Below are 24,064 nucleotides of genomic sequence, written 5' to 3'. Positions count from 1 at the left end.
CACAAACCAGCAGACAGTGGCGGAGGAGGCTGGTGCATGGAAATGTCCTAGGTCGGCCCTCAGACCCTGCAGCCGGCCCGGATCCAGGCCGGCTCTGCCGCTGACCAGTAGTTGGGCGGGTCATTTGGCTTCTGTGCCTCAGCCTGTTCTTCTTAGCATGAGAGTAACAGCGCCGCCTCAAGGGGCATTGTGGGGTTCATTGAGTTAATACACGTGAAGCACTTAGAGTAGTCAGTGCCTGGCGCACAGTATGTCAGCCGTCGCCATCTTCGCCGCCATCGTATTCAGGAGGATGTTTGGAAAGGCTGGAGCCGGGGCTGGCATCGGGACAGACTGGGACTGTAACCGGGCCGAGGAGACAGCCACAGGCAGGGCGGCATGGGCGGCGAAAGTCCCGGAAGGACTTTGCTTGTTTCAAAGTGCATATTTCATGACAAATGGATCTACATTTTAAAAACGAAAAAATTAGGTGTGTTGTTGTTTTTTAAGTCATCACTAATACTTGTTTATCGAGGTAAATGCTTCTTGGGGGGCTTTGAGCACCCTCAGAGGCGCCCTGGCTGTGATCGGAGCAAGACTCCTTACCTCTGAGCCGCAGTCTCCTCCCGTGTAACGTGGGGATCTGAGCAGTGCCTACTTCCCTGGGGGAGTCCCCTGTTCTGGGGAATGCCCCCGACACAAGTGAGGTACACAGCGTGGACAGAGGCGCCTCTCTGTTCCTTTCCAGATGCAGTGGGTTGGGGGGGGGGGTTCCCCATGAGCACTTTACATAACTAGGAAGCGCCCCGGATAGGCCGTGTGCTCAGTCTGAAGAAGGGGGCTCGTTAAGCTTTTGCTCAGCTTGCGAAAGTGTTTTCTTATCAGATAATAGAGATGATGGCACTGGTGGCTTCATTCTACTGACTGGCTCCCTTAAATGCCATTTCAAGAAGATTTGCAACGTTAAGCTCTTTTCTCTTTTCCTCGTCTCCTTTTTTGCATTAAATTTCCATCTGTTTTCCCAAAATGGCAGTAAAAGAAAGAAGAATAGCTGTTGGGTGACTTAAGGACTTGTTTGCATGTGTTCCCCAGACTGGCCCACCCAGTAAACCCTGGAGTGACTTGTTTGTGGTCTGCAGTGCACCCAGGAAGGTGGCCCTCCTGCTGCCAGTCATTCTCCATCAGCCTCAGAGTGCCTTCCTCCTCCCGAAATCGCCTTGCTTAGTATTTGCTTAGTTACTTGTCACTAGAATGTAAGTATCATGGGTCGGCCTTGTCCCCACTGTGTCCTTAGCACGTAGAACAGTCCCTAGCACATAGTAGGGCAGTAAAATATTTTGTTCCGTTAGTGAGATAGGCTGTAGAGCCTGAAGATTGGATGCTTTGGGGTCAACGACCGTAATACGGGGTCTCTGCTCTGCCGTTTACCAGTGATGTACTTTGGGGAAGTTCTTTAACTTCTGAGGCCTCGGTTTCCCCAGCTTTTTAAATGGAAAGTAGCTTGACCTACTTCCAGAGGTTTTTGTGGGATCAAATGAGGTCATGTATTTAAAGGACGTAGCACACAGAGTAAACTCTTCACACATGGTAGCTGCTATTGTTGGTATAATTACTTTTCACAAACCTATGGAAGCACTAGAATAACTAAATCTTGTTTAATGCATAAATAACCCAAAAGCAGTGGTGACTTTAAATATCACAAGCCCTCAAAGGCAGGTTTCCCCTCCCTCTCATATATGCCTTCTTCAGTCCCTGCCCTCAATTCCCTCTTCACTCAGCCCTGGCAGTAGCCGGGGCCAGAAGACGAGGTAGACCAGATGTCACAGAGGACGAATGCAGTGAGGACTGTTTTGGACAAACACATGCACAGACTGTAGGTTTATCATAACGCACCACCCAAGGATTTCAAAGAACTAAAAACTGGGTTCTATCCACCTGTTGGTTCAGAGGCCAAGAGTGAGTGGAGCGCTTTCTGAAGTTTCGGGTGATCGGGCCCCTTTCTAGTTGGCTTGGCCACAGACCTACGCGTGGTGGGCTGTCCTTGCCCAGTGTTAAGCTTGGGAGTGATGTGATCTGGTTTATTTTTGCCTGGGCCAGAAGCATCTAGACCAGGGGTGGGCAAACTTTTTGACTCGAGGGCCACAATGGGTTCTTAAACTGGACCGGAGGGCCGGAACAAAAGCATGGATGGAGTGTTTGTGTGAACTAATATAAATTCAAAGTAAACATCATTACATAAAAGGGTACGGTCTTTTTTTTCAATAGTTTTATTCATTTCAAATGGGCCGGATCCGGCCCGCGGGCCGTAGTTTGCCCACAGCTGATCTAGACAAAGCTTTGCAGTTTGTAAAGCACTTTAGATGCACAGCTGTCTAACAGACCCTCACATTAGCTCTTGGAGGGAGCCATTGCTGTCATTTACAGGTGAGCAGACCGAGGCCTTGAGAAAGGGTCAGCAGGGCACCCAAGGGCCCAGCGAGGAAGAGGCAGATGTGAGTCCAGGCGGGGAGGCCTGGTTATAATAACACAGTGAATTCGCACGATCCAAGGTGACATACCCTCCCGCCGCCCAGGAGCGAGAAGGCAAGATGCTGGAAGCCGGGTCTCTCGGTCAGCACCCCCTCGACCCAGCATGGCTGGTGCAGCTCAATCGCAACGACTCAGAGCCTCCTCTCCAACAGACTTGAGTTCGCTGGTCCTGGGTGGCCAGCCTGAGGGTGGGCATCTATCTGTCCAGCATCCAAAAAGGAACAGGCCAGGGATTGGGGCAGACAAAGGAAGTGGCGGTGCCAGGTAACGGGCTGGAGACGGGACAGGATCCTGCCCCCCCCCCCCCCCCCCCCCCACTGACAAGTGCCCTGGGAAGCTGCCCGCTGCATATGACTTCCTGCCCCATTGTTGGGCCCACCGGTCCTCGCAGGGGGAACTGCCAGGCCCCGGGGCCTCATTCGTTTGGAGTGTTTTTCTAACCCGGCAGCAACAATCCCCTTTGTCTGCAGAACTGCTGGAAAATCCCTGTGCAGAGAACTGAACTTCCTTTCTTAAGGAAGGTCCCTTCGGAGGCTGAGGGGTTGGCTTTCCAGACGTGAGGCTGGGGCCGAGAGCTCCCTGCTCCTGCTGCCTGACAGGCAGCTCTTAGCTTTCCTCCTCCCACTAGACCAGCCGCCTCCGACAGCCGTCCGTGCCCCGCTTGCTACTTGAATATTTGAGATTTGGGGGAGAAGGCTCTTTAGGGGTCCACGTGCACCCCGACTTCGGGGCCCAGCCCAGCCTCCCATTCCCGCTGACATCGGGGCTGATGGGGCTGTGGATGCAGGAGCTGGGGTTTGGGCGGAGCGGGAGGTGGGCCCACTGGGGGGAGCCTTCTGCCCCCCCCCTCCCCCCCGCCCCCCCGCGCAGGCTCAGCATTTTGTGGGGGTCAGTGTGGTCTCGTGAAAGACCCGAGAATCTTTTTTTTAAGAGTCAGATGGGCGAGCTATGTGACCTCAGACACGTCTCCAAACCTCTCGAAGCCTCGGTTTCCACGTCTGTAAAATGCAGACCAATGGCGAGTCCTGCCTCGCGGGGTGGATGCGTGAGAGGGCCGTTTGTGCACAGTGGCCTCGTGCTTACCCGGCACATCCAGGCCCTCCGCACCTCCCAGCAGGGGGCGCTGCTGCCAGAAGGCCATGCCGGGGTCCTGCGTGAGGCTGCGGCTGGGATGTGGGTGCAGAAAGCAGGGTCGGGGCCCAGGAGCGCGCACCATCTTCTCCTCTTTCTCTGGTTGGTTGGGTCAAAGCCAGTTGTTGCCATCGGGAATTTCCCCCCTTCACTGTGCATCTCTGTTAGGCCTCCAGAGGCCCATGCCCCTCCTCCTTCTAGAAGTTTCTGGGGACTCTTTACCTGACAGTGTGACTAGGTCATCTCTCTGCCTTAGACTGCGGGATGTGGGGAAGGCGGGTGCTGTGTGATTTCACTCAGTGAATCCAGGCAGGAGTTCCGACCCGGAAACCCTAAGCAAAAGCCTCAGCCGCTGCGCAGCAGGCGTCGGGGGTAAATGAAGCCGCCCAGCCCGCGGGTCGGTCCTTGCACGCCTGCCTCGTTGGCAGAGGCGGGTGCTGGTGACAGTGCCCTTGGGGGGCCGTGCGTTTGAACAGGTCGGAGGCCTTCTGTCTGGCTGCCATATGGTGCGAGAGTGTGTGGTCTCTGCCAGCCACCGCAGACGCCGGGCACGGCTGCAGGAGGCCTGTCTCCTGCGCATGGCAGCAGTGAGCCCCGTAGGTGAGGTGTGGCCTGCGGGCGGGGGGAGCCGCACCCCAGCAGAGAGGAGAGAGGCCTGCATTCCAGGTGTGTGGGCAGCAGCGATACCCGGCCTGCTGGACCAGCTGCTCGCCCGCCCAGCCGCTGAGCTGGGAGCTTTGGCCTGAGAATTGGGTCAGGGGCCCCGGACCTCACAGCACCCACAGCCCTCCCTGCCGTGTGAGAAAGGATGGGGGGGGCGTGAGAAAGGGTGGAGGGGCAGTGGCCTGCGTGCCATCTCCCCTGGAATCTCTACCATCCCGCCCACATGAGATGCCACCCTGGAGTCAAGCCCAGTTACCAAATCATGGCTGTGTCCCCTCCACCAGGGCCCAAGGGCACAGGGACATGTGCAGAACCACGTCTGCCCTTTCCCTCCTGAGAGGCTCGATCCCAGCTCCCCGCTGCCCTCCCAGAGGCTGCCTCGCCGCCCCAGGAGGCCGTGCCCCGCAGAAAATTCTCCCATGAGGTGGTCATCTTTTTGTCTGGGCAGTGTGTGTGCTTTTTCCTAAAGAGAACCACTTGCCAGCACCCAGGCCGACTCAAGCCTCCAAGAGTGGAAGACAGAGCGGCTCCCCATTTCACGAGTTCAGGGGCCTGACCCAGAATTCTGGAGTAAGAGCAGACCCCCCGGAAACAGGGGCAGCCGAGGGCGCTGCCCCGGGAGGGTGACCTGAGCCGCACCTTTACACACTCGGAGACTGGGTTTCACGTGGGCTGCTGTGCTGAGGGGGGGAAACAGCAGTGAGCAAACAGTCTCTGCCTTCGGAGAAATTGCAGCCCGGGGAGGCAGCAGACAAAAGCCAAACAAATAAAATAATAATAAGATGGGCTGAGGGCTGTGAGAATGCCCTTAGCTGGAGGGCGAGTGGAGACCTCCTCCCGGGTGGGCAGGCAGGGCCGGCCTCCCACTGCCTGGCACTCTGGGTGCCCTCACACCAGGGTGACCAGATGGTCCGTTTGCCTGAGACGGCTCTCGTTTCACCTGCTGCCTGGTGGTGTTGGTAGTAGCACTCCTCGTCCCTCTCAAAGGGGCCCATTAGGGTGACAGATTATATAATCACTGTGCCTGGTGCTCCTCCCCCTAAGAGGAAGGCGATGGGGCAGGTGCAGGCTGGAAGGCAGGCCGATCGGCTCGCCTAAGTGGCAGTGGAGTATATTGTTGAGGGGCGGGCGCTCTGCCTGGGACCACATCCCAGCTTGGCCACTTACCAGCTCGGCATGACCTCGGGCAGCTTATTACACCTCTCCGGCCTCAGTTTCCCCATCTATCAGATGGGGACAGTAATGGTACCTGCTTCATACCGTAGATAGGAGAGGTAAATGAGCCCAGAGGTTCAAGAGGCTGAAAACGGTGCCAGGTGCTCAGTAAATGCTCTGTAAACAGCAGTTGTTAGTGTTTGTCTGTTATTCCTGGAGGCCCAGGGGCCAGTCCAGGATGTCCCGATGGTCACACACGCGACCTCCCATTCCAGTGCTCACTTTTAGGCTCCACGGGGGCCTGAAGGGCAACCCCGGGAACAGGCGGGGAAGTCACAGGCAGCTGGTCCCGGCTTGGCTGTATTCTAAATTTATATCCGTGTGCGTATGTGGACGAGTGGAGGTTTATCTACTGCCTCTAATCTGTACCAGATGAGCTTTAATAAGAAAAGCGTATTTTCCCCACAGAAAGCCCTATGCTCGGCTCTAAGAGAAGTCACCTGTCCTCAAACGGGGATGGTGGGGGGGCGGGGGTTAGCTCCAGGCTCTGAGGCAGCGGCGGCTGGAGGAGATAGGCCTGGGGGTCAGAAGAAAGATGCCTGCCCAGCTCTGACACCAGCTGAGCCAAACCATTCTGGTTTACCAAGCAATTCTAGAAGAATAATTAGTCCAATATGTGAATTGGACTAGAATCGCTTCCTTTGTTCTGGGCGTGCAGTCTGACTTCAGTGGGACAACGTTCGTTTTGTTCTCCGTGGACGTTCCGGCTTGTGTTAGGCCGCGGTGGCTCTCTGGACCTTGACCTTCCCAGAGAAGTCTCTGCCTGTGCCATCATTTGGGGACCGTGTGGCATCTTCGCAGGTTCCGCCACACAGCCCGGCCCAGAGAGCACGGCGGGAGGGGCGTGGGAACAGCAAGATCCGTGAGAAGGTGACTGCAGTGGGCAGTCACCCCCAGGCTTGCAGTGGCTCCCACTGAAGGTGGGGCCAAGTCATGGGAAGAATTGGGAGACATCCTGGCCGCCCCCTCCCTGATCTTCACCTGCAGCTGCCTGGCTGGTCCCTGTGTGATTCTAAGTGTGCTCATAGCTCGGGCTGGGCTCAGATGGTGATGGGGAAACCTTGTCAGGGAGCCAGCCTTAGGCATCCTGGACCTCCCCAAACCCTCCTGGCCTGGGAGCCAGGCCCGCCCGCACCCCAGAGCCTTCTGTGCTCCCAGCCAAAGGTGGGAGTTAAGAAACCACAGCCCAGTTTTCTCAGGGCTGAGCTCCGCCAGGTCTCAAGGCCCTGCCCAGTCAGTGGGCACATCCGGGGCCTGCCCCAGTATCATACACACGTCCTTGTGGGCGGGCACAGAGGGCACACAGCTGCTGGCCCAGACTCGGCCCGCCGGTGGGGGATAGAGGCACAGGGCCTTATGCCTGGGGCTCGCGTGGCCCATCTGCCAACCTGACTCTTTCCCCAAGGCCCCTGCCCACCTCCCCCAAAGAACAGAGCCTCCTTTGAGCTGGAAATCAGAGGCGTTTCCTGTTCTGTGTTGTTAAGACACCGCTTATAGGACTGTAATCCCAATAAATCATATGCTTGCTGAGTGGGGCAGGGTTTATTTTTTTTTTCCAGGCTGCAGGGACCTCTTAAAGCCAAGGCCTTAAGAAGTTTATTCTCTTTCCATTTTTTAAAGAGGGAAAATGGCTTTTGCAGACCTGGCCCTGTGGAAGGGCCTTATGAGGCCATGGGCTTGGTAGACTCAGGCTCATCAAAATGATTAATTTAAGGAGAGATGAAGAGACATCGAGTCATGACGTGTGGGTCTGGTCTCCATGTTGCTGCTGAGCTGGCTGTGACCTTGGGCGAACCGGCTTGTGACCTTCGAGGCTGGGCGTCTCTCTCCTCCCCTCGCCCTCTGCATGTCGAAGATTCTTGTCCATCTGTGTGTTTCCTGGATTCCCACCCCCATGGCAATAGCTGCTTTTTTATGCACAAAGACAAGTGCTACCAGTCGATTGCCTTTTAAGTGGCTCTGCTTGTCATTGCCGGGACTGAGCGCATGTGTTTGCATGAACGGTGGGGCTCTGTAGGTTAGGCCGCCAGTAGCATTTGGTGCGCGCAGGAGGGGCAGGCCCCACGCAGTAATTCCACACCCACCCACGGGCACCTCGCAAGTTCAGGCCCCTCGGCCCGAGGCGGGTCCTTCCCCGGTGCGGGCTTCTTGGTGGCCAAGGCCGTGTGCCTGCACCACCAGCAATGGTTTCCAGGTCACAGGCCACATCGCGGGCCCGTTTGTTTTCTTCCCTTATAAGGTGGATGGTGTAGGTCAGTGGTCGGCAAACTGCGGCTCGCGAGCCACACGCAGCTCTTTGGCCCCTTGAATGTGGCTCTTCCACAAAATACCACGTGCCCGCATGTGCGATTAAAACTTCGTGGCCCATGCGCAGAAGTTGGTATTTTGTGGAAGAGCCACACTCAAGGGGCCAAAGAGCCGCATGTGGCTCGCGAGCCGCAGTTTGCCGACCACTGGTGTAGGTGATGAGCAGCTTGCTGGCAGGCTTTCCCTGTTTATACTTGCTTGGGGGCCTGCGGGGACAGAATTGGCTGGACCTGAGCACTTCATTGGACCAGATTCCCATAACCTTTTGTTGTTGTTGTTACTATTATGTACTTTGTCTATCAACAGACACTAAAATAGCAATAACAGTTAACCTTTACCAAGAACTTACCATATGCCAAACACAGACGTATTGCTTGTGAGGTGGTCCTAGGAGTTGTACCCATTTTGCAGATGGGGCACTGAGGCTGAGAGAGGTGAGGGAACTTGCACTGGATCCCCACCCAGGAGTCTCCCTGCAGAGGCCATGCTCTTGGTCACTGGACAGTCTGTGAAGTAACAGCAGAAGGGCTCCACAATGGAAAATAGAAACACTGTCCTCCTGTAAACAAAAGGTGTGGGTTCCATTCCTGATCAGGGCACACACCCAGGTTACAGGTTCGATCCCTGGTTGGGGCGTGTACAGGCAGCAATTGATCGAAGCTTCTCTCTCACATCCATGTTTCTCCCCAGACCCCTTCCTTCCTCTCTGAAAAATCAATAAACATATCTGTGGGTGAAAAACACCCTTCTTTAGTAGAAAAAGAAGCTAAGGAGAGTAATGATCTGCCCCAGGCTGCACAGCCAGTTCACAGGACACTGGAACTTTCTCCCAGTGAGGATGCGGCAGAGAAGGCACACGTGTAGGACCCTCAGATGCGTGCAAACCATGCGCCATTCCAGGGCGAGCTAGACCGCGTGCCCACAGGGCCCGAGTCCAGCCCACACCCATTGCTCCTGCCAGCCCAGGGCAGCCTGTCTCGGATCTGCCACGTTCATCTAAGGCAGCAGTTCCGCCAATGGGGCCGGGGAGCTTGGGGTGTCAGACTTTCCGGGAGCTCAGAGGGCCAAGATTATTTTCATTATGACGTGTTACTTGCCTTTCACTCTCAGTTTCTTATGAGGGTTCAAGAGTGTTTCCGGAGGCATGTGACACGCAGTTTTGTTATTTCTCACTGACATCTGATGGGATCTGAGCTGGTGTATTCAGATGTTGTAACATTTTCTCAGTTTCAATTTCTGACACAGTAGTTATCAATAGGATAGCACGAACAAGAGCTCTTGAGGGGCCTCCATCATTTGTAAGAGATCGAAGGGGATCCTGAGACCGAAGCTCTGGGAACGGCTGCCAGACCGGCAGGGTGCCTTCACCCTGCCCTGCTCTCGGGCCCTGGCCCTGCAGACACGTGCACGCTGGCACTGAGAGGCTTCGCCGGGCGCAGCCGAGGGACACAGCCTTTTTCTTTGGGAGGGAGCACAGCAGAGACGCTGGGGAGGACGCAAACATCAGCCATCCCAGCCTTCTCCTCCGGGGCCCCTTCACCCTGGAGTCAGGGCGCAGCTGCGGCCCAGGGAGTTTTTATGGGGTTTTCCAGAATGTCCAGTGAAGCAGGCCAGCGCTTCTCAGCATGCCCAGTGGGCTTGAAATTACCGGAAAGGAAATAGTGACCAGGAACCCACAGGCCAAGGGTAGCACGTTACCGAGAAAACCCATGAATTGCTTGTCATCTTACTTTCCAATGGACCACGGGCCCGGGGGGCGGGTAGGCCAAGGAGAAAGGCCTGAAGAGGTCAGTTTGGGGGCAGGTGGCCACCAGTCACCACCCCAGAGGCAGAGGAACCACCTTGACCCAGGGGGTTTCTGCATGTTGGGAATATTAATCAGTGTTCAGTTCAGGAAGCAGAAACCACCCTAGGTGTTTCAAGCAGGAAGAGATTTAACACAGGGATTTGGGCACCAACAGAATCACCGGAACGGCTCAGGAGCAGGCTCGAGGCTGAGCCTCCAGGAGTGACTCTGAGGAGGACACAGCTTGTCCGCGGGTGAGAACTAGAGGCCAAATGAGCCCGTCCCCAGCGTCTGCCACCGAGGTTATCGACGCTGAATTTTTTTCATGTGCCAGGCTGTGAGGGGCCCGAAACAGAATGAATCGCGGCCCCATCTGACTAGACTTCACGATTTCCCAAGTTCCCTCTGGATTTCCCCGCATGCGGCTGGGAGATGCCACCTGAGCAGCTGCACTTCGGGCTTTGTCTTGGCTGCTGGCCACGATGGGGAAAGATGGCTGGCAAATCCCCCAAGTCTTTTCTCATTTACACTTCATTCCCGGTGCTGGTGGCTTAGGTGAAACCTTCCCCTTGGATGAAAAGGACTGATGCGTACAAGTGTGCCTTTGAGCTTGCCTTGCAGCATTATCATGGGAGAACTGTAAAACCCAGAAATATTTGAGCGGGAATTCAAGTGGACACTTGTAATCAAACAGGGGTCATTCACAAATGGATTGTCAGTCCTTTTAGAATCTGTACGTTCCCCGTGGATTCCTGGCTTCCCACTCTGACGCGTGAGCATCACACCCTTGGAAATCATAGGCCATTCTTATCTGGGCAGAAACAGGGCTCGGTCCCAAGCTGAGAACTTGGGTGCCCTAGACTGAGCTCCTGATGCTCAGCCTTCAGCAGATGTTTCCTGGGGGCCTGTGTGCGGGCTGTGCTGGGCGTGGCTTGGAGAAAGCAGGGATGAGGGAGGCTCTTCCCCAAGCGGGAGCCTCCGTCAGGAGGAGACGCATTGGCTGTCGGAAGAGAGTTGTGAGGGGCCCTGGAGCAGGAGGGGACTGTTTCCTCTGGAGACAGGGGTCTGGGGAGGTTTCCGGAGCTGAGCCTTGAAGGATCAGTGGTATCTGGATGGGCAGAGGTGAGCTGGTTCGTGCTCAGGAGGAGGCAGGAACGGGTCGGTGGGCTTGGAACCCTGAGCGCCCGTGGTCTGGTGTGTCCTGGTGAAAGGCAAGAGCCTGGGCCTGACCCTCTCTCTGCTGCCTCGCAGGCCCTTCATGCTGCTGCCCCCGCTGATGGAGTGGATGCGCGTGGCCATCACCTACGCAGAGCACCGGCGCAGCCTCACCGTGGACAGCGGCGACATCCGGCAGGCGGCGCGGCTGCTGCTGCCCGGCCTGGACTGCGAGCCCCGGCAGCTCAAGTACGGGATCAGGGGGAGCGAGGCGGGAGGGCCCCGGCTCCCGTGCCACCCCTGGCCACCCCCTCCCTCGTCTCCTGGAGCCTGTTAGAGCTGTCGTTCTGGGTGCCTCTCCTACAGCCGTGGGTCTGGTACCCAGAGCACCCTTGGGTTAGGGCAGGCGAGCTCTCACCGTCTGGCGCTCTGGGATATTTGGGGGTGGCGGCGGAAGTGGGTCCTCTCCTCTCTTCCTGTAATTGCCATTTGCTTGAGCACGTCCTATGCAGGCGCTATGCTGGGCCCTTCCTTTTATGTGCATCACTCGGTCCTTATGGCAGCGCTAGAGGGAAAGGGTATTATAGTGCCCATGTGACAGGTGGAGAAGCTGAGGTGATTTGCCCCTAGGCACCCGGTCAGCCAGGTGGCCGTGCCCCGATTTGAACGGAGGTCCATGTGGCCCCGGCAAGGGCTCTTCGTTTCCTTCTGATGTGCCTCTCTTGGGTGGGTCTCCAGGCCCCAGGGAAGGTCCGTGTGGCCGTGCTTGGCCCGTGAGAGCCTTGCATCTTTTGTTGCTGTTTTTGACCGGCCCAAACCCTAGTTTTGGCCTCCTCTGTCTTCATGGCGGACGCCCGCTCTCCTTCTGGAAGTTACGCTCTCGACACTTTGGCCTCACACGGCTGCAGCCGAGCTGCCCTCTGGAAGCCCGCGGTGCCCTGCGGAGGTGCTGGGCTTCCTGGGAGTCCCCTTGGTAGGGTGCTCGATGGCACTGGGGCTCTGGCCGCTCCCTGTCATTTCTTCCGTCCTCTGGCCTCACCAAGAAGCCTCGAGGGGAGAGACTGTAATGCTCAGAACTGGGACTTGGCCACCACCCCGGCGAGGCCTTCTCCGTGGCCCCAGCCAGGCCAGCTCCTCGGGCAGCCCCGGGAGATCATTCCAGAGGGCACATTGTTTCCCGGCCATGGACCGTTCCCCGGAGCTCAGAGCACTTCTGTAACATGGCCATAGACCAGCAGGAGTGTGTGTGCTCGTGTCACTGAGCACGACCAGGCCAGTCACTGCTGCTCCGCTGGCCATTCCCGGTCCTCCCCACCCACCCCGTCCGCCCGCCCGCCGGGCACAGCTGTGTCACGGCTCCGTGCGAGTCGGTGTCCGGGCAGAGCGTCCCCACACGGCCACGCTCACACACGCCGGTCTTTCCTGCGCAGACCCGAGTGCTGCTTCAGCTCCTTCCGGAGGCTGGATGCCCGAGCGGCTACGGAGAAGTTCAGCCAGGACCTGGGCTTCCGCATGCTCAACTGCGGCAGGACGGACCTCATCCACCAGGCGATCGCGGCCCTGGGCCCGGACGGGGTCAACACCATGGACGACCAGGTGCGTTCGGAGAGCTCCTCTGTGCGGGCAGCTTGGGGGGGATGGGAGGTGGGGGGCGGGCGGGGAGCGTCTTCCTCTCGAGGCCCGGCCTGTGGCTTCAGGCACACCTGGGCTTGGGCGCCATGTCACAGCGTGGCACGGGGACAAGCTCCTCTCTCAGCCTCCGCACCCTCCCCTCCACCTCGGGGATCACGGTGCTGCCCCGCAGGGTCACGGCGGGACCTGGCCCCTGGCACATGGCCAGTGCTCGGGAAGCGGTCGTTCTGGGTGTTGTTGTCCACATGCTGACGACGATCCCTGGAGTCTGTTAGTCAGCACCTTTCGGTTTAGCCGCTTCATGCTCCTCAAGTAGGGACGGGCCGACCCAGAAAAAGGAGCTTCTCCCACAGGGCTCCGGGCCTGCCTCAGACTCGAACCCGTGTGCACGTGTGCGGGGGAGGCGCGTGCGGGGGAGGCAGCCAGGCGTGTGCGGGGGAGGCGTGCGCGGGGGAGGCGCGTGCAGAGGAGGCAGCCAGGCGCGTGCGGGGGAGGCAGCCAGGCATGTGCGGGGGAGGCGTGTGCGGGGAGGCGTGTGCGGGGGAGGCAGCCAGGCGTGTGCGGGGGAGGCGTGTGCGGGGAGGCGTGTGCGGGGGAGGCGTGTGCGGGGGAGGCAGCCAGGCGTGTGCGGGGGAGGCGTGTGCGGGGAGGCGTGTGCGGGGGAGGCATGTGCGGGGAGGCGTGTGCGGGGGAGGCGTGTGCGGGGAGGCGTGTGCGGGGGAGGCATGTGCGGGGAGGCGTGTGCGGGGAGGCGTGTGCGGGGGAGGCATGTGCGGGGAGGCGTGTGCGGGGGAGGCAGCCAGGCGTGTGCGGGGGAGGCGTGTGCAGGGGAGGCGTGTGCGGGGGAGGCAGCCAGGCGTGTGCGGGGAGGCGTGTGCGGGGGAGGCGTGTGCAGGGGAGGCGTGTGCGGGGGAGGCAGCCAGGCGTGCGGGGGGTGAAACGACGCCGAGTCCCCGCTGCGGCGGTGGCGTGTCTCCGAGGCCGGTCCTGCGTGTCCCTCGGCCTTGGTGTTTACAGTGACCTGTGGGCAGACAGCCCCGCGCCGTGATTAATCTCAGGCCATTTCTGTATCTCTGGGCACGAGGCACGGATTTACGAGGCCAGGGGATGTTGTCTACACACAAATAACCTAATAAATAACAGCGCGGGCTCCAGGCAAGCGCTTGCCAGGATCCAGCTGAGGAATAGCTCTTCCCACCGCGGCCTCTGCTGTTACCGGCCCCGGAGAAGGGTTCGGCCAGGAGGCAGCCGTGCGCCACCCGCCTGCACCCCGGGAGGGCTGGGCCTCAGCTTCCGGGAGAGCTCGAACGTCTCAGGAGCACGAGACGTTGCGGTAAAGCATCTCCACCTCCCAGGAGACGCTGCAGAGGGTGAGCTTCACAGCCCGGGTCCTGGCTTTCGTCCCAGCCCTGTGTCACTCGTGTGAGGCTGTGGGCACGTAATCCCCCTCTGCCCCTCACCTGTAAAATGGGACAAGAACAGAGCCTCCTAGCTGGGGTGTCATGGCGACTAAATGAGATAATGCATGTAAACCGCTCACAGGGTGATCGGCGCGCACAGGGCTTGGGTGGGCGGGGCGATGGCCGTTCAATGTAGCAGCAGTGATAGTGCTGTGTTAATTACTTAGCCCAGGCAAGGTAATCCCACCTGTAGCAAGCAATTTGTACAGAGTAGTTCATACTCTTTACCCCCACCCTGTGAGGAATGCTCTTCCCATTCTAAAGATGCAGAAACTGCCCAGCCCTGTGTCACTCGTGTGAGGCTGAGCGCTGGACCATGCACCAAGAGGTCACGGTTCCATTCCCAATCAGGGCACGTGCTCGGGTTGCTGGCTCAATCCCCAGTGGGAGGAGTGCAGGAGGCAACCGATGTCTCTCTCGCTCTCACCCTCTCCTTTCCTCTCTCCAAAAACCAATAAAAACATATTTTAAAAGATTAAATTTAAAAAAAAGATAAACAGGCACAGAGGGGTACAAGTAACTTGCATACAAAGTTTACAGCTCCCCGAGGCAGAGGAGGCCTCGCACCTGCGTCTGGCCCCACGGCCTGTGCTCGTGGAAATGCCCCTCCTTGCCCTCCCGGTGCCGCGTGCCCAGCAGGCCCAGGGGAGGCCAGCACCAGGCACAGGATCGCTCGGATGAGCAGCAGGGGAAGCAGGACCCTTGGATCTGTGGTTCTGAGGCAGAGGCCTGTGGAATACGTCCCCCTGTTCTGCTTCCTGATAGTTTCGCTTCTGCCTTTGGCTCCCGTAGGGTATGACGCCGCTGATGTACGCCTGTGCTGCTGGGGACGAAGCCATGGTCCAGATGTTGATCGATGCTGGAGCAAACTTGGACATCCAGGTGTGTAAGCCCCAGAGCCACACCCAGGCCCCTAGCCCAGCAAGAGAGCACCCCAGGGTCTCCATCAGCCGCAGAGTTTTGAACAACTGGGTAGAGGTATCTCAGGACTGGAAATCCAAGGTGCATGGCAATCACAGTTAGCAAAGATTTGGGCTTTCTGAGAGGAGGGTGCTAAGTGGGGGAGTTGAGAGGAGAGAATGGCCACAATCCTGCTGGTGCCTTTTACCTTTTATCAACCTAATCCAGGAGTGGGCAAACTTTTTGACTCGAGGGCCACAATGGGTTCTTAAACTGGACCGGAGGGCCGGAACAAAAGCATGGATGGAGTGTTTGTGTGAACTAATATAAACTCAAAGTAAACATCATTACATAAAAGGGTACGGTCTTTTTTTTTTTTTTTTTAGTTTTATTCATTTCAAACGGGCCGGATCCGGCCCGCGGGCCGTAGTTTGCCCATGGCTGACCTAATCCCTATCCCCAAGTGCTTCTGGCTCTGCCTTCCTCTGAGGCAGGGGTCCTCAAACTTTTTGAACAGGGGGCCAGTTCACTGTCCCTCAGACCATTGGAGGGCCGGACTATAGTTTAAAAAAAAAAAACTATGAACAAATTCTTATGCACACAGCGGTGGCAAAAACACCCGGTGGGCCGGATAAAGGTTTTCGGCGGGCCACATGTGGCCCGCGGGCCGTAGTTTGAGGACCCCTGCTCTGAGGCATCAAGTGCTCCCTCTGCCCAGGGCAGACATCACTAATTGAGCATCCTTTTGAGCCTTGTCCATAGGGTGCTCCAGGGAGACATTACCAATGGAATGTGGAAAGCACCCGAGTTAATTCCTAGTCACCATCCCTGCAGGGTACCCCCTTCGCTCACTCAGGTGCCTGTGTGACCTGCCCGGGAATGTCACTCACCCAGAAACATTGATCGTTTGTGGTATTTTCCCAGGTTCCTAGCAACTCTCCCAGGCACCCCTCCATTCACCCCGACAGCCGGCACTGGACTGCGCTGACATTTGCTGTGCTGCATGGACACATCTCTGTGGTTCAGGTGAGCTCCTGCCAGGTGTGCAGTGCCATGGGCTGGGCCCCAAGCATAGCCTCAGCCTCAAGGAGTGAGCCGTTGCCTCGGATCTGGGATACCAGAGGTGCTGCTTAAGTACCTGGTCGGCAGGCAGAGCCCCACCTGGTTTGTCTCGAGGAGAGGACTTAGTGTGAGGATAGGGGGACAGGGGCCGGGGGGCGGTTCAGGAACAAGGCCCAGGTCCAAGCAGTCCGGGCCTGCCTGGCATCTCCATGTCTCTGGGTGAGTCTCAGGGCCTGTTGGAATCTGTGCCCATGTGCTGTTCTCTCTCCATCATTATTCTGATCCCTCGCTTTTTCTACGCCCTCATGAACTCCCACAGAGCTGCCTCTGTGTCACGGCGCCCTCCCAGGTCTGCCTCTCCCCGTTAACGGCCCAGTGTGCCACTTTCCGGAGGCAAGACTCACCTGTCGAGCCAAGCCCTGTTGTTGGCCACCTTGGCTCAGTAGCTGGGACAGGTGTGGATTCGGGCCTAGAAGGGGAAGCTGTGGCAGAGCAGCATCGAACCCAGCCACATTGCCGCTCGACTCCCAGACTCCTTTGCTCCTCCAGGATTTGACACTCCTTCCCGGGAGGTCATGTAACACCTTCGCTGTCCACTAGAGTGTGAGTCCTCTGAGGGCAGGGCCATGTCCAGCCTCTTCACCATCGTCCTCGCAGCCTGGCCTGTAGGGCACTCGGTAACGGACGGGTACCAGGCCGGCTGCCACATCTGCCTGCTTCTTGGTTGTGCCTCCTGAGGACCTGAGCACAGGTCCAGCCTGGCCCAGGCTTGCCTGGTCTGGTGCCCAGTTTCGCCCCAATGGGCAGTGCCCCACTCCTGCCGCCTTGGTGCACGGGCTCTGGCACTGGTGCCTGACTGGTTTCTTGCTGACGGCACCCCAGCTCTGCACACACTGCAGTGAAGGCTGGGGTCAGCCTGGCCCCCCCACCTGGTCTCCAGGGGAGAGGCAGGCGGGGTTTCCCCAGACTCTGCCAAGCACAGGCTCTGAGGAGGGTTTGGTCTCCAGAATCCTTGGGTGGAGGCGGGGAGGTGGCTCCCTCCAGAGCGGCCGGTCAGGAAAGGTGAGGAGGAGCTCAGAGTCACCTGGTGGAGTCGTGCAGACGCCAACCCTGCCCAAGGCAAAGCTGGCCCAGCTCAGCTGGAACGGCCTGGTATCTGTTAACCCTGCCCCGTGGCCCCTGGCAAGGCCTGCCCAGATTGGGGAGGCCTCCTGGTGTCCTAGGCAGCAAGGAGGTCCCACAGCCCCACCAATTCCCAGCCTCGGGGAGCTCACTGAACCTGATGAGAACGCCGAGATTCACCGGTCACTGAGCCCCTGCAGAGAGGGCGCCCCATTTCACTCAATCCCAGCAATGCTGCGAGCGGTCCCCTCCCATTTCCCGGATGAGGAAGGCTGAGGCTCAGGGTTGAGCTGCCTGCACTAGCACTCGGCTCTTTCGGACTCTGACCCCCAGGCCTCCCCACATCTCTGCTGCCTCCCAGAGCCCCCATTTCCCTCAGTACTTTCTGTGCTGCTCATCTGCATGAGTTCTTGGAGGGTCACTGCAGGAATAGCTCAGAGGTCCCCCAGCTTAGGGGCTTGGGCCAAGGCCGCAGGGTGGAGGCGAAGATTCTAGAAACATGGAGCCCTGAGGGGCACCTGGAGTTCTGCCATTCTGGTTCCTCGGCTGCTGGGTGAGCTGGGTGGAGCCCGACCCCACAGCCTCCTGAGGCACATGCCCCCTAGTCCCCCGCCCTTACGTGTCCTCCCTGTGCCCCGACAGTTGCTGCTGGACGCCGGCGCCCACGTGGAGGGCTCAGCGGTGAACAGCGGCGAGGACAGCTACGCGGAGACGCCCCTGCAGCTCGCCTCTGCGGCTGGTAGGTACATGCTGCCCTGCCCGCCCAGCAAGAATCCCCAACTGCCCCTCCCCATGTCACCCCCACACATGGACCTTGAAGCCCCTCCGCTGGGCCCTCTGGCCGCATCGCCGTGCCCGATGCCCAGGCGGGTCTGGCACAGTGCAGTGCATGGTGGGCACGTGCTCAGTCCGCCTTGTCCCTTAGGGAACTACGAGCTGGTCAGCCTGTTGCTGAGCCGAGGCGCGGACCCCCTCCTCAGCATGCTCGAGGCCAACGGCATGGCCTCCTCCCTCCACGAGGACATGAACTGCTTCAGCCACTCGGCGGCCCACGGCCACAGGTACCCGCTGGGTTCCTGCCCACCGTGATGGGGGGGCACAGACCAGGTCTCGGGAGCCTGGATTCCCCAGTGGGGAGCAGAAGAGCTTGGCTGGAGATCTCTCCAAACCAGAAAGGGGATCCGGCACAGGGGCCCAGAAGCGGGAGGGTCCCTGGCAGACCTGGGACTGGAGCCTGGGACTGTGGGGCCGCCTCTGGGCCTCGGCCCTTCCGTGCCGGTGGAGGTTTGGAGCCAAGTGGCTCCCGACGCTCCCACCCAGCAGATGGCTCGGCCACGCAGAGGCTCCGGGGGCTCAGGGGGGCCACGTCCTGCCCAGGGCAGATGGTGGCCGGGCTCCTGGGGCCACGCCTGCCCAGGGGTGACGGGCGGCAGCAGGCTGAGGGCAGAGCCATTAGGCAGCGCCGGGGAGGGGGAGACAGGAAGGTTATTAGAAGGCTGAGGGCAGGTGGACGCCTGCTTCCCGTTCCAAACACTGTTCTCAGAGCCAGACTGTGCCCTCACTGCGGTCTCCCCCCACCCCCAGGCTTTCCCTCTGCACCTGCTGGCCCTGCCCCCACTCGCCCCCTAAACCAACCTCACCCTCAGCTGCCAGCTTGCACATCACGGCCTCTCTACCCACCCAGCACTGTATTTCCCCCACTGCAGCCTCCTCACCTGCCTCTCACTCTCTGGAGTGCCCCTGGTCCTGCAGGAGGTCTCCAGGCCGTGAGCTGGGCTGCCTGGCACAGCCTGGCCTCCATCAGTGGGGAGGGGTGAGAGGAGGAAGTGAGCCCCCAGGTGACCTTTGTCCTGCCCCTGCCCCAGCCGCCCCAGGCCTGAGCCGCAGGATGTGACGGGACGAGCCTGGGGCCTGGGTCTCCACTTCTGCCCACTGTGGCCTCCAGGTGTGTGCATCTCCCCTAAATGAATGTTCACAGGACCTCCCAGGCTTCAGTGCCAAGTGTAGGGGGACGCGCTCTGGCAGGTCTGACACTACACATTCGTACGTGAACGAATTCTGTACGACATTCGTCTTCACATTCTTGTTAGTGGGAGGGAGTCCGTATGAGCGCGGCTGCGCTGCGGACACCCCGTGGAAGGTGGACGCTGTCTCTGGCTGCTGTGGTCAGGCTCGGCATTGAGGCTGTCACTGGCCCAGGTGACCTCCTGGAGAGGGTGCTCGACGCCTTGTTCTGCAGACAAGCATTCAGGGCTCAGAGAGGTGGAACAACATGGTTGAGGTCACACAGCCAGGACAGCAGGCCCTCCAGGCCGCGGGGCACTCGGTGGACACGTCCGTGGCGGGACCTCATCCCCTTGGTGCCTGGCCCACAGGAACGTCCTGCGGAAGCTCCTGACGCAGCCGCAGCAGGCCAAAGCGGATGTGCTGTCGCTGGAGGAGATCCTGGCCGAGGGCGTGGAAGAAAGCGACGCGTCCAGCCAGGGCAGCGGCGGCGAGGGGCCTGTGCGGCTGAGCCGGACCCGCACGAAGGCCCTGCAGGAGGCCATGTACTACAGCGCGGAGCACGGCTACGTGGACATCACCATGGAGCTGAGGGCACTGGGTGAGGCCCGGGGCGCGCACACACACACACACACACACACACACACACACACACACACTCACACTCACGTTCTGCTCTTCAGCAGGCCTGCAGGCCAGGGCCCACGAGCAGATAGGCCTCAGGGCAGCTGAGTGTGGGGCGGTGTGGCCTGCCCAGGCCTGGTGTGGGCGGCCAGGACGGGAGAGGCCCTGGGCCCCAGGCAGTTCCTCTGCAGGGACCCGTCTTGCCTCGAGCCCTCGGCCTCCACTGGCCTGGTCAGGCCCTGGGAGGGGCAGCACTGTGAGCCTCATAGGACCAGGTCAACATTTCTGGTCAGCTAGACGCTCTCCGGCCCCTCGCCAGCCTCCCTCATTCCCAGGTTTGCCAGGCTATGGCTGCTCCTCCGGGGACGCCGGTCACACAGACCTGGGCGCGTCATAGCCGGCCACCTTGGCCATCGCTGATGATGCTCATCTCAGGCGACTCCGTGCAGGAAGCACAGCCTGGTGCCGCTCACCGTGAGCCCCCAGCACAAGACGGCGTGTTCCTGTCACGGGGCCACACACACACACACACACACACACACACAGTGCGGGACAGAGAGCAGGAGGCCGGGCTGCCATCTCCCAGCTACTCGGCCAGGGATCCTCAATGTAAAATGGGGTGGATCACACCCCCTGCAGTCAGTCAACCGAGGATGCTCATGCCACTTACAGCGGGTCCAGAAAAGCCATCGATCCCTCTGACCCACGGTTCTCTCTCCAGTTACCGGGCACAGTGCTAGTTTTGTCAGGACCTTCACAAAGCAGTTTCACCTGCTGTGGCCCCACCGACACGCCTGATGGGATGCGCACTCACAGCCGTGCCCTGGGCGCTGGTGGAAGCGTGTGATGGGGCAGGGTCAGCTCAGGCTTCAGGCAGGCGTGGGGCCCGTATGTCCTGCTTATAATGAATGCGTCCTCCCCCGGAACTCCAGGCCCACGGGCAGTGGGACAGTGTGGCCCCAGGCTGAGCTGCAGACGTTCAGAGCCAGGTGCCTTGCATTTGGGCTGAGGACCTGGATTCCCTCTGACCCCTCAGGGCGGCCTGTCAGGGAGAACGGGCGCTTTCCTTCCACGGCTGCGCTGAGAGGGTGCTCAGCACGCAGGGTGGGGCCCAGGCCCAGGTGGGGTGCTCTCGCTCATCCCAAGGCAGCCTGCCCAAAAAGGGGTCATGTGGGGCGGGCTCGGGGGTCTGGGCGGGAGTGCTCGCAGGGAATGACACCGGCCCTTCTCCCTGGCCCAGGCGTCCCCTGGAAGCTGCACGTCTGGATCGAGTCCCTGAGGACCTCCTTCTCCCAGTCGCGGTACTCCGTGGTGCAGAGCCTCCTGCGGGACTTCGGCTCCCTCAAGGAGGAGGAGTACAACGAGGAGCTGGTCACCGAGGGCCTGCAGCTCATGTTCAACATCCTCAAGACCAGCAAGGTGAGTGTCGCCGGGCAGGCCCCACCCCAAGCTCAGGAGGCCTGCGTTCCAGAGCCGGCAGCCCTGAGCCAGACCACAGGTCAGACACGTAGACACACAGACTGACCACGGGCACACAGACACGGGGACACCCCCACGCACACAGGTGCACACCTGCCCACACCAACTTGCGCTGCCTGGCTGCTGAGGGCAGAGGCCACGCATTTGTCTGGGCTGGAGCCTGGCCAGAAAAGCAATCGGGGGAAGCAGTGGCGAAGGAATAGGCATCATCGAGCCAAGGCAGATCCAGAAGGAACAAAAGACAGTGGCTGCTCGAATCCTGGGCTTTTGAAATCAGCTTGACGTACACGCCACCGCGGGCAGGCTAACGGGCTCTCTGCCTCCCACAGAACGACTCCGTCATCCAGCAGCTGGCCGCCATCTTCACGCACTGCTACGGCAGCAGCCCCATCCCCAGCATCCCAGAGATCCGCAAGACCCTGCCGGCCCGACTAGGTGAGGCCCCTGCCTCACGGCCCTTCCTCCTCTCCCTCCCTCTCCCCTTTGTTCTCCTTCCCCAGGCACCAGGGCCTGGCCTGTTCTTCCCTTTGAACCCCCTCGCACCCCGGAGGTGGGCTCCTCGGTCACTCCCTTCTTTCTTTCCTCGGCACAGATCCTCACTTTCTGAACAACAAGGAGATGTCAGATGTGACCTTCCTCGTGGAGGGCAAGCTGTTCTATGCACATAAAGTCCTGCTGGTGACGGCTTCCAACAGGTGGGTCCAGCCCCTGGGTGACCAACGTGCATCACAGAGCCCCCTCCGCCCGCCCACAGGAGCCATGGGGCCAGGAGCACCAAGGTCGTCTTTATTCGAAAACAAATATTCTGGAATGGAAAGTCAGTTTTCTGGCCACAGGTGTCATGGTCATTCCTGTGGGGACAGAGCAGGGCTGGGCCCAGCTGTCAGCCGGGAGATGTAAAGTGTCACTCGCTGAGGATTATTCCGGGAGCACGGCAGTAACTTCTAAGTCGCTCCCTCTCCCGGTGACCGGTCAGGTGATGGATGGTGCCGTCGCGCACAGTGACAGGAAGTCACGTCCGCCTGTCTCGTCCCCTTGCTCCAGGTTCAAGACGCTGATGACCAATAAATCAGAACAAGATGGCGACAGCAGCAAAACCATCGAGATCAGCGACATGAAGTACCACATCTTCCAGGTGGGTGGGTCTCGGTGCTGCACGCTTTGGGGGGCAGCCGCGAGTCAGTCGCAGCCTTCCACCGCAGCCCGTGTCCTGCTGCATCAGTGGCCGGGCCGGAGCGTCCAGGCCACGGTAGCCGTTCCATGGTGGAGTGGTAGCTTCAGGGCCTGGGCACACTGACACGTGTGAGAACAGGCGTGGCCCGTGTGCGAGCCCTCGGGCCTCAGCGAGCTCCCGCAGCAGGGAGGTGGCCCAAGCGCCTGCTGGCAACGCAGAACCTGGGGCGGAACCCCGACCTCTGAGGTGGGTGGTGGTCACACGGGTGGGGACTCACGGTGTCGGCTGCATCAGTCCCCCGAGCCGTGCTGGCCGAGCAGAAAAGGGCATGAGGAGTCCATCCTGTGGTGGAGATCAAGGGCAGGTCTTCTGATCTCTGCGCTTTGGAGAACAGCAGAGGTTGCATAATGGAAGCTCCACAGCTGGCTGCCAGGCGAGGTCGGGAGGAGACAGGCTGGACTGAGAGCTCCTTTCTGGAAAGTGGCGGCTGCAGGTCTCTAGACTGAGGTCCAGAAGCAACGAGTGTGGGGGTCCTGGCCCTGCACAGCACAGGCTCGTGACCTAAAGGGAGAGGCCCGTCTCCCAGAAGCCCCATCTGAAATGGTCGTCTCCCTCGTGCCCTCACTCGTCCGGGTGCTGGGGAGACGGCAGGAAACAGGGCCCCTGGGCTCCAGGAGGCAGGGCGTGAAATAGTGGGACAGGTGGGGTTGGGGAGCAGGGGGCCCTTCCCGGAGCACCCCGAAGACATCCTCCCTGGGGAGTGCCAGGCTGTGCAAACTTCATCCACCTCTGCCTGCGGCCACCAGTCCCTCAGCAAGGCCCCAAGGGAGCAGCTCTGGTCTGGCTTCTAGGGACTTGCATTCTAGTGTCTTCCAGGCACCACAGATGGCTGGGCCTTGTCAACACCAACTCTCCACATGCAGCTGCCTTCCAGGCCAGGAGCGAGCTGCAGCTCCCAGCCCACGCCCAGGGGCCCTCTGGCTGAGGGGCTGCCCTGAGGCTGTCTTTTAGCAAAGAATCCTGGGAGCTCTCACCTGCCCACCTGGGCCTTTTGTTTTGCCCTGATAGCCAAGCCATCTGGCTGGTGCCCAGATGGTGAGGGGCAGGCACCACGTGCCGTGGGAAGACCACCAGGGGAGCCCCACTCCTCAGTGGGGAGGGACTTGTCTCCCGGGCCTGCCCTGGGCTGACATGGGGCTGGCCAGGCCCCCTCCCTGCTCCTCACCCCAGAGGCTGGGCTCCTTCCCTAGACCCACTGGTGCCTCCCAGCCTGGGGCCCGTCCTAACAGAGCTGTTTACTCACAGGCTTGCCAGTTCCCTGCTGGAGCCGTTTCTTCAGCCAGCCAGGGACACTGTCCTTCCAGCTGGGACCTCCCCAGGCTGCAGCGTGAGGGCAGGGCTGCCACTCCGACCTCACAGAACTGAACGGAGCTCCCCCGCTGGCCCCATCGCCTCGGGCCGACTCCGGAAGCTCTGTGCTCTCTTTGCAAGGGAACAACTCCAGGAGGGCGCAGATCTGGCGCTACCTCCACGAGGAGTCCCAGCACAGACAGGGGAGCCGAGGCCGGCTTCTGCTACCCTCAGACCCACCTCCCTCCGTCCCAGCCCCGTATTTAGAATTTAGGTCAAAGGAGGGGTGATCAGCATGGTACCTGGTGCACTGGGGGGACTCTGGTGTGGGAGTGACGGGGCCTGAGTGGCCTAAGCCACGCCAGCTTCCCTCCTCGGGCCTCAGTGTCCGGCTGTGACTAGATCTTCCCTCCTGGGCGCGAGGAACCCTCCCGGACGGGAGTCAGGAGAGAAAGGTCTTGGGCTGACTTCTGAGGTTGCTCTCCAGCGAAG

At 59.8% G+C, this 24,064-nt stretch overlaps 1 protein-coding gene across 1 annotated transcript in view; it reads left to right on the top strand.

Annotated features, from left to right (window-relative positions):
• The window catches only part of ABTB2 (ankyrin repeat and BTB domain containing 2), a gene marked incomplete at its 5' end in the record, with an annotated part of 136,930 nt that overhangs the window by 109,414 nt on the left and 3,452 nt on the right, over positions 1-24,064 (top strand). The window contains 11 exons of the mRNA XM_081100433.1: positions 10,862-11,014; positions 12,196-12,361; positions 14,650-14,739; positions 15,682-15,783; positions 17,584-17,680; positions 17,867-18,002; positions 19,317-19,546; positions 20,810-20,988; positions 21,378-21,483; positions 21,641-21,743; positions 22,093-22,183. Coding sequence (XP_080956559.1) covers positions 10,862-11,014; positions 12,196-12,361; positions 14,650-14,739; positions 15,682-15,783; positions 17,584-17,680; positions 17,867-18,002; positions 19,317-19,546; positions 20,810-20,988; positions 21,378-21,483; positions 21,641-21,743; positions 22,093-22,183 — 1,453 coding nt within the window. The remainder of the gene's footprint in view (positions 1-10,861; positions 11,015-12,195; positions 12,362-14,649; positions 14,740-15,681; positions 15,784-17,583; positions 17,681-17,866; positions 18,003-19,316; positions 19,547-20,809; positions 20,989-21,377; positions 21,484-21,640; positions 21,744-22,092; positions 22,184-24,064) is intronic.

Source organism: Myotis nattereri (genome assembly GCF_964212035.1).
Source record: "Myotis nattereri genome assembly, chromosome: 9".
Classification (NCBI taxonomy): domain Eukaryota; kingdom Metazoa; phylum Chordata; class Mammalia; order Chiroptera; family Vespertilionidae; genus Myotis; species Myotis nattereri.
The sequence above is the reverse complement of the archived record's forward strand: the minus strand, read 5'-3'. Positions and strand labels throughout refer to the sequence as shown.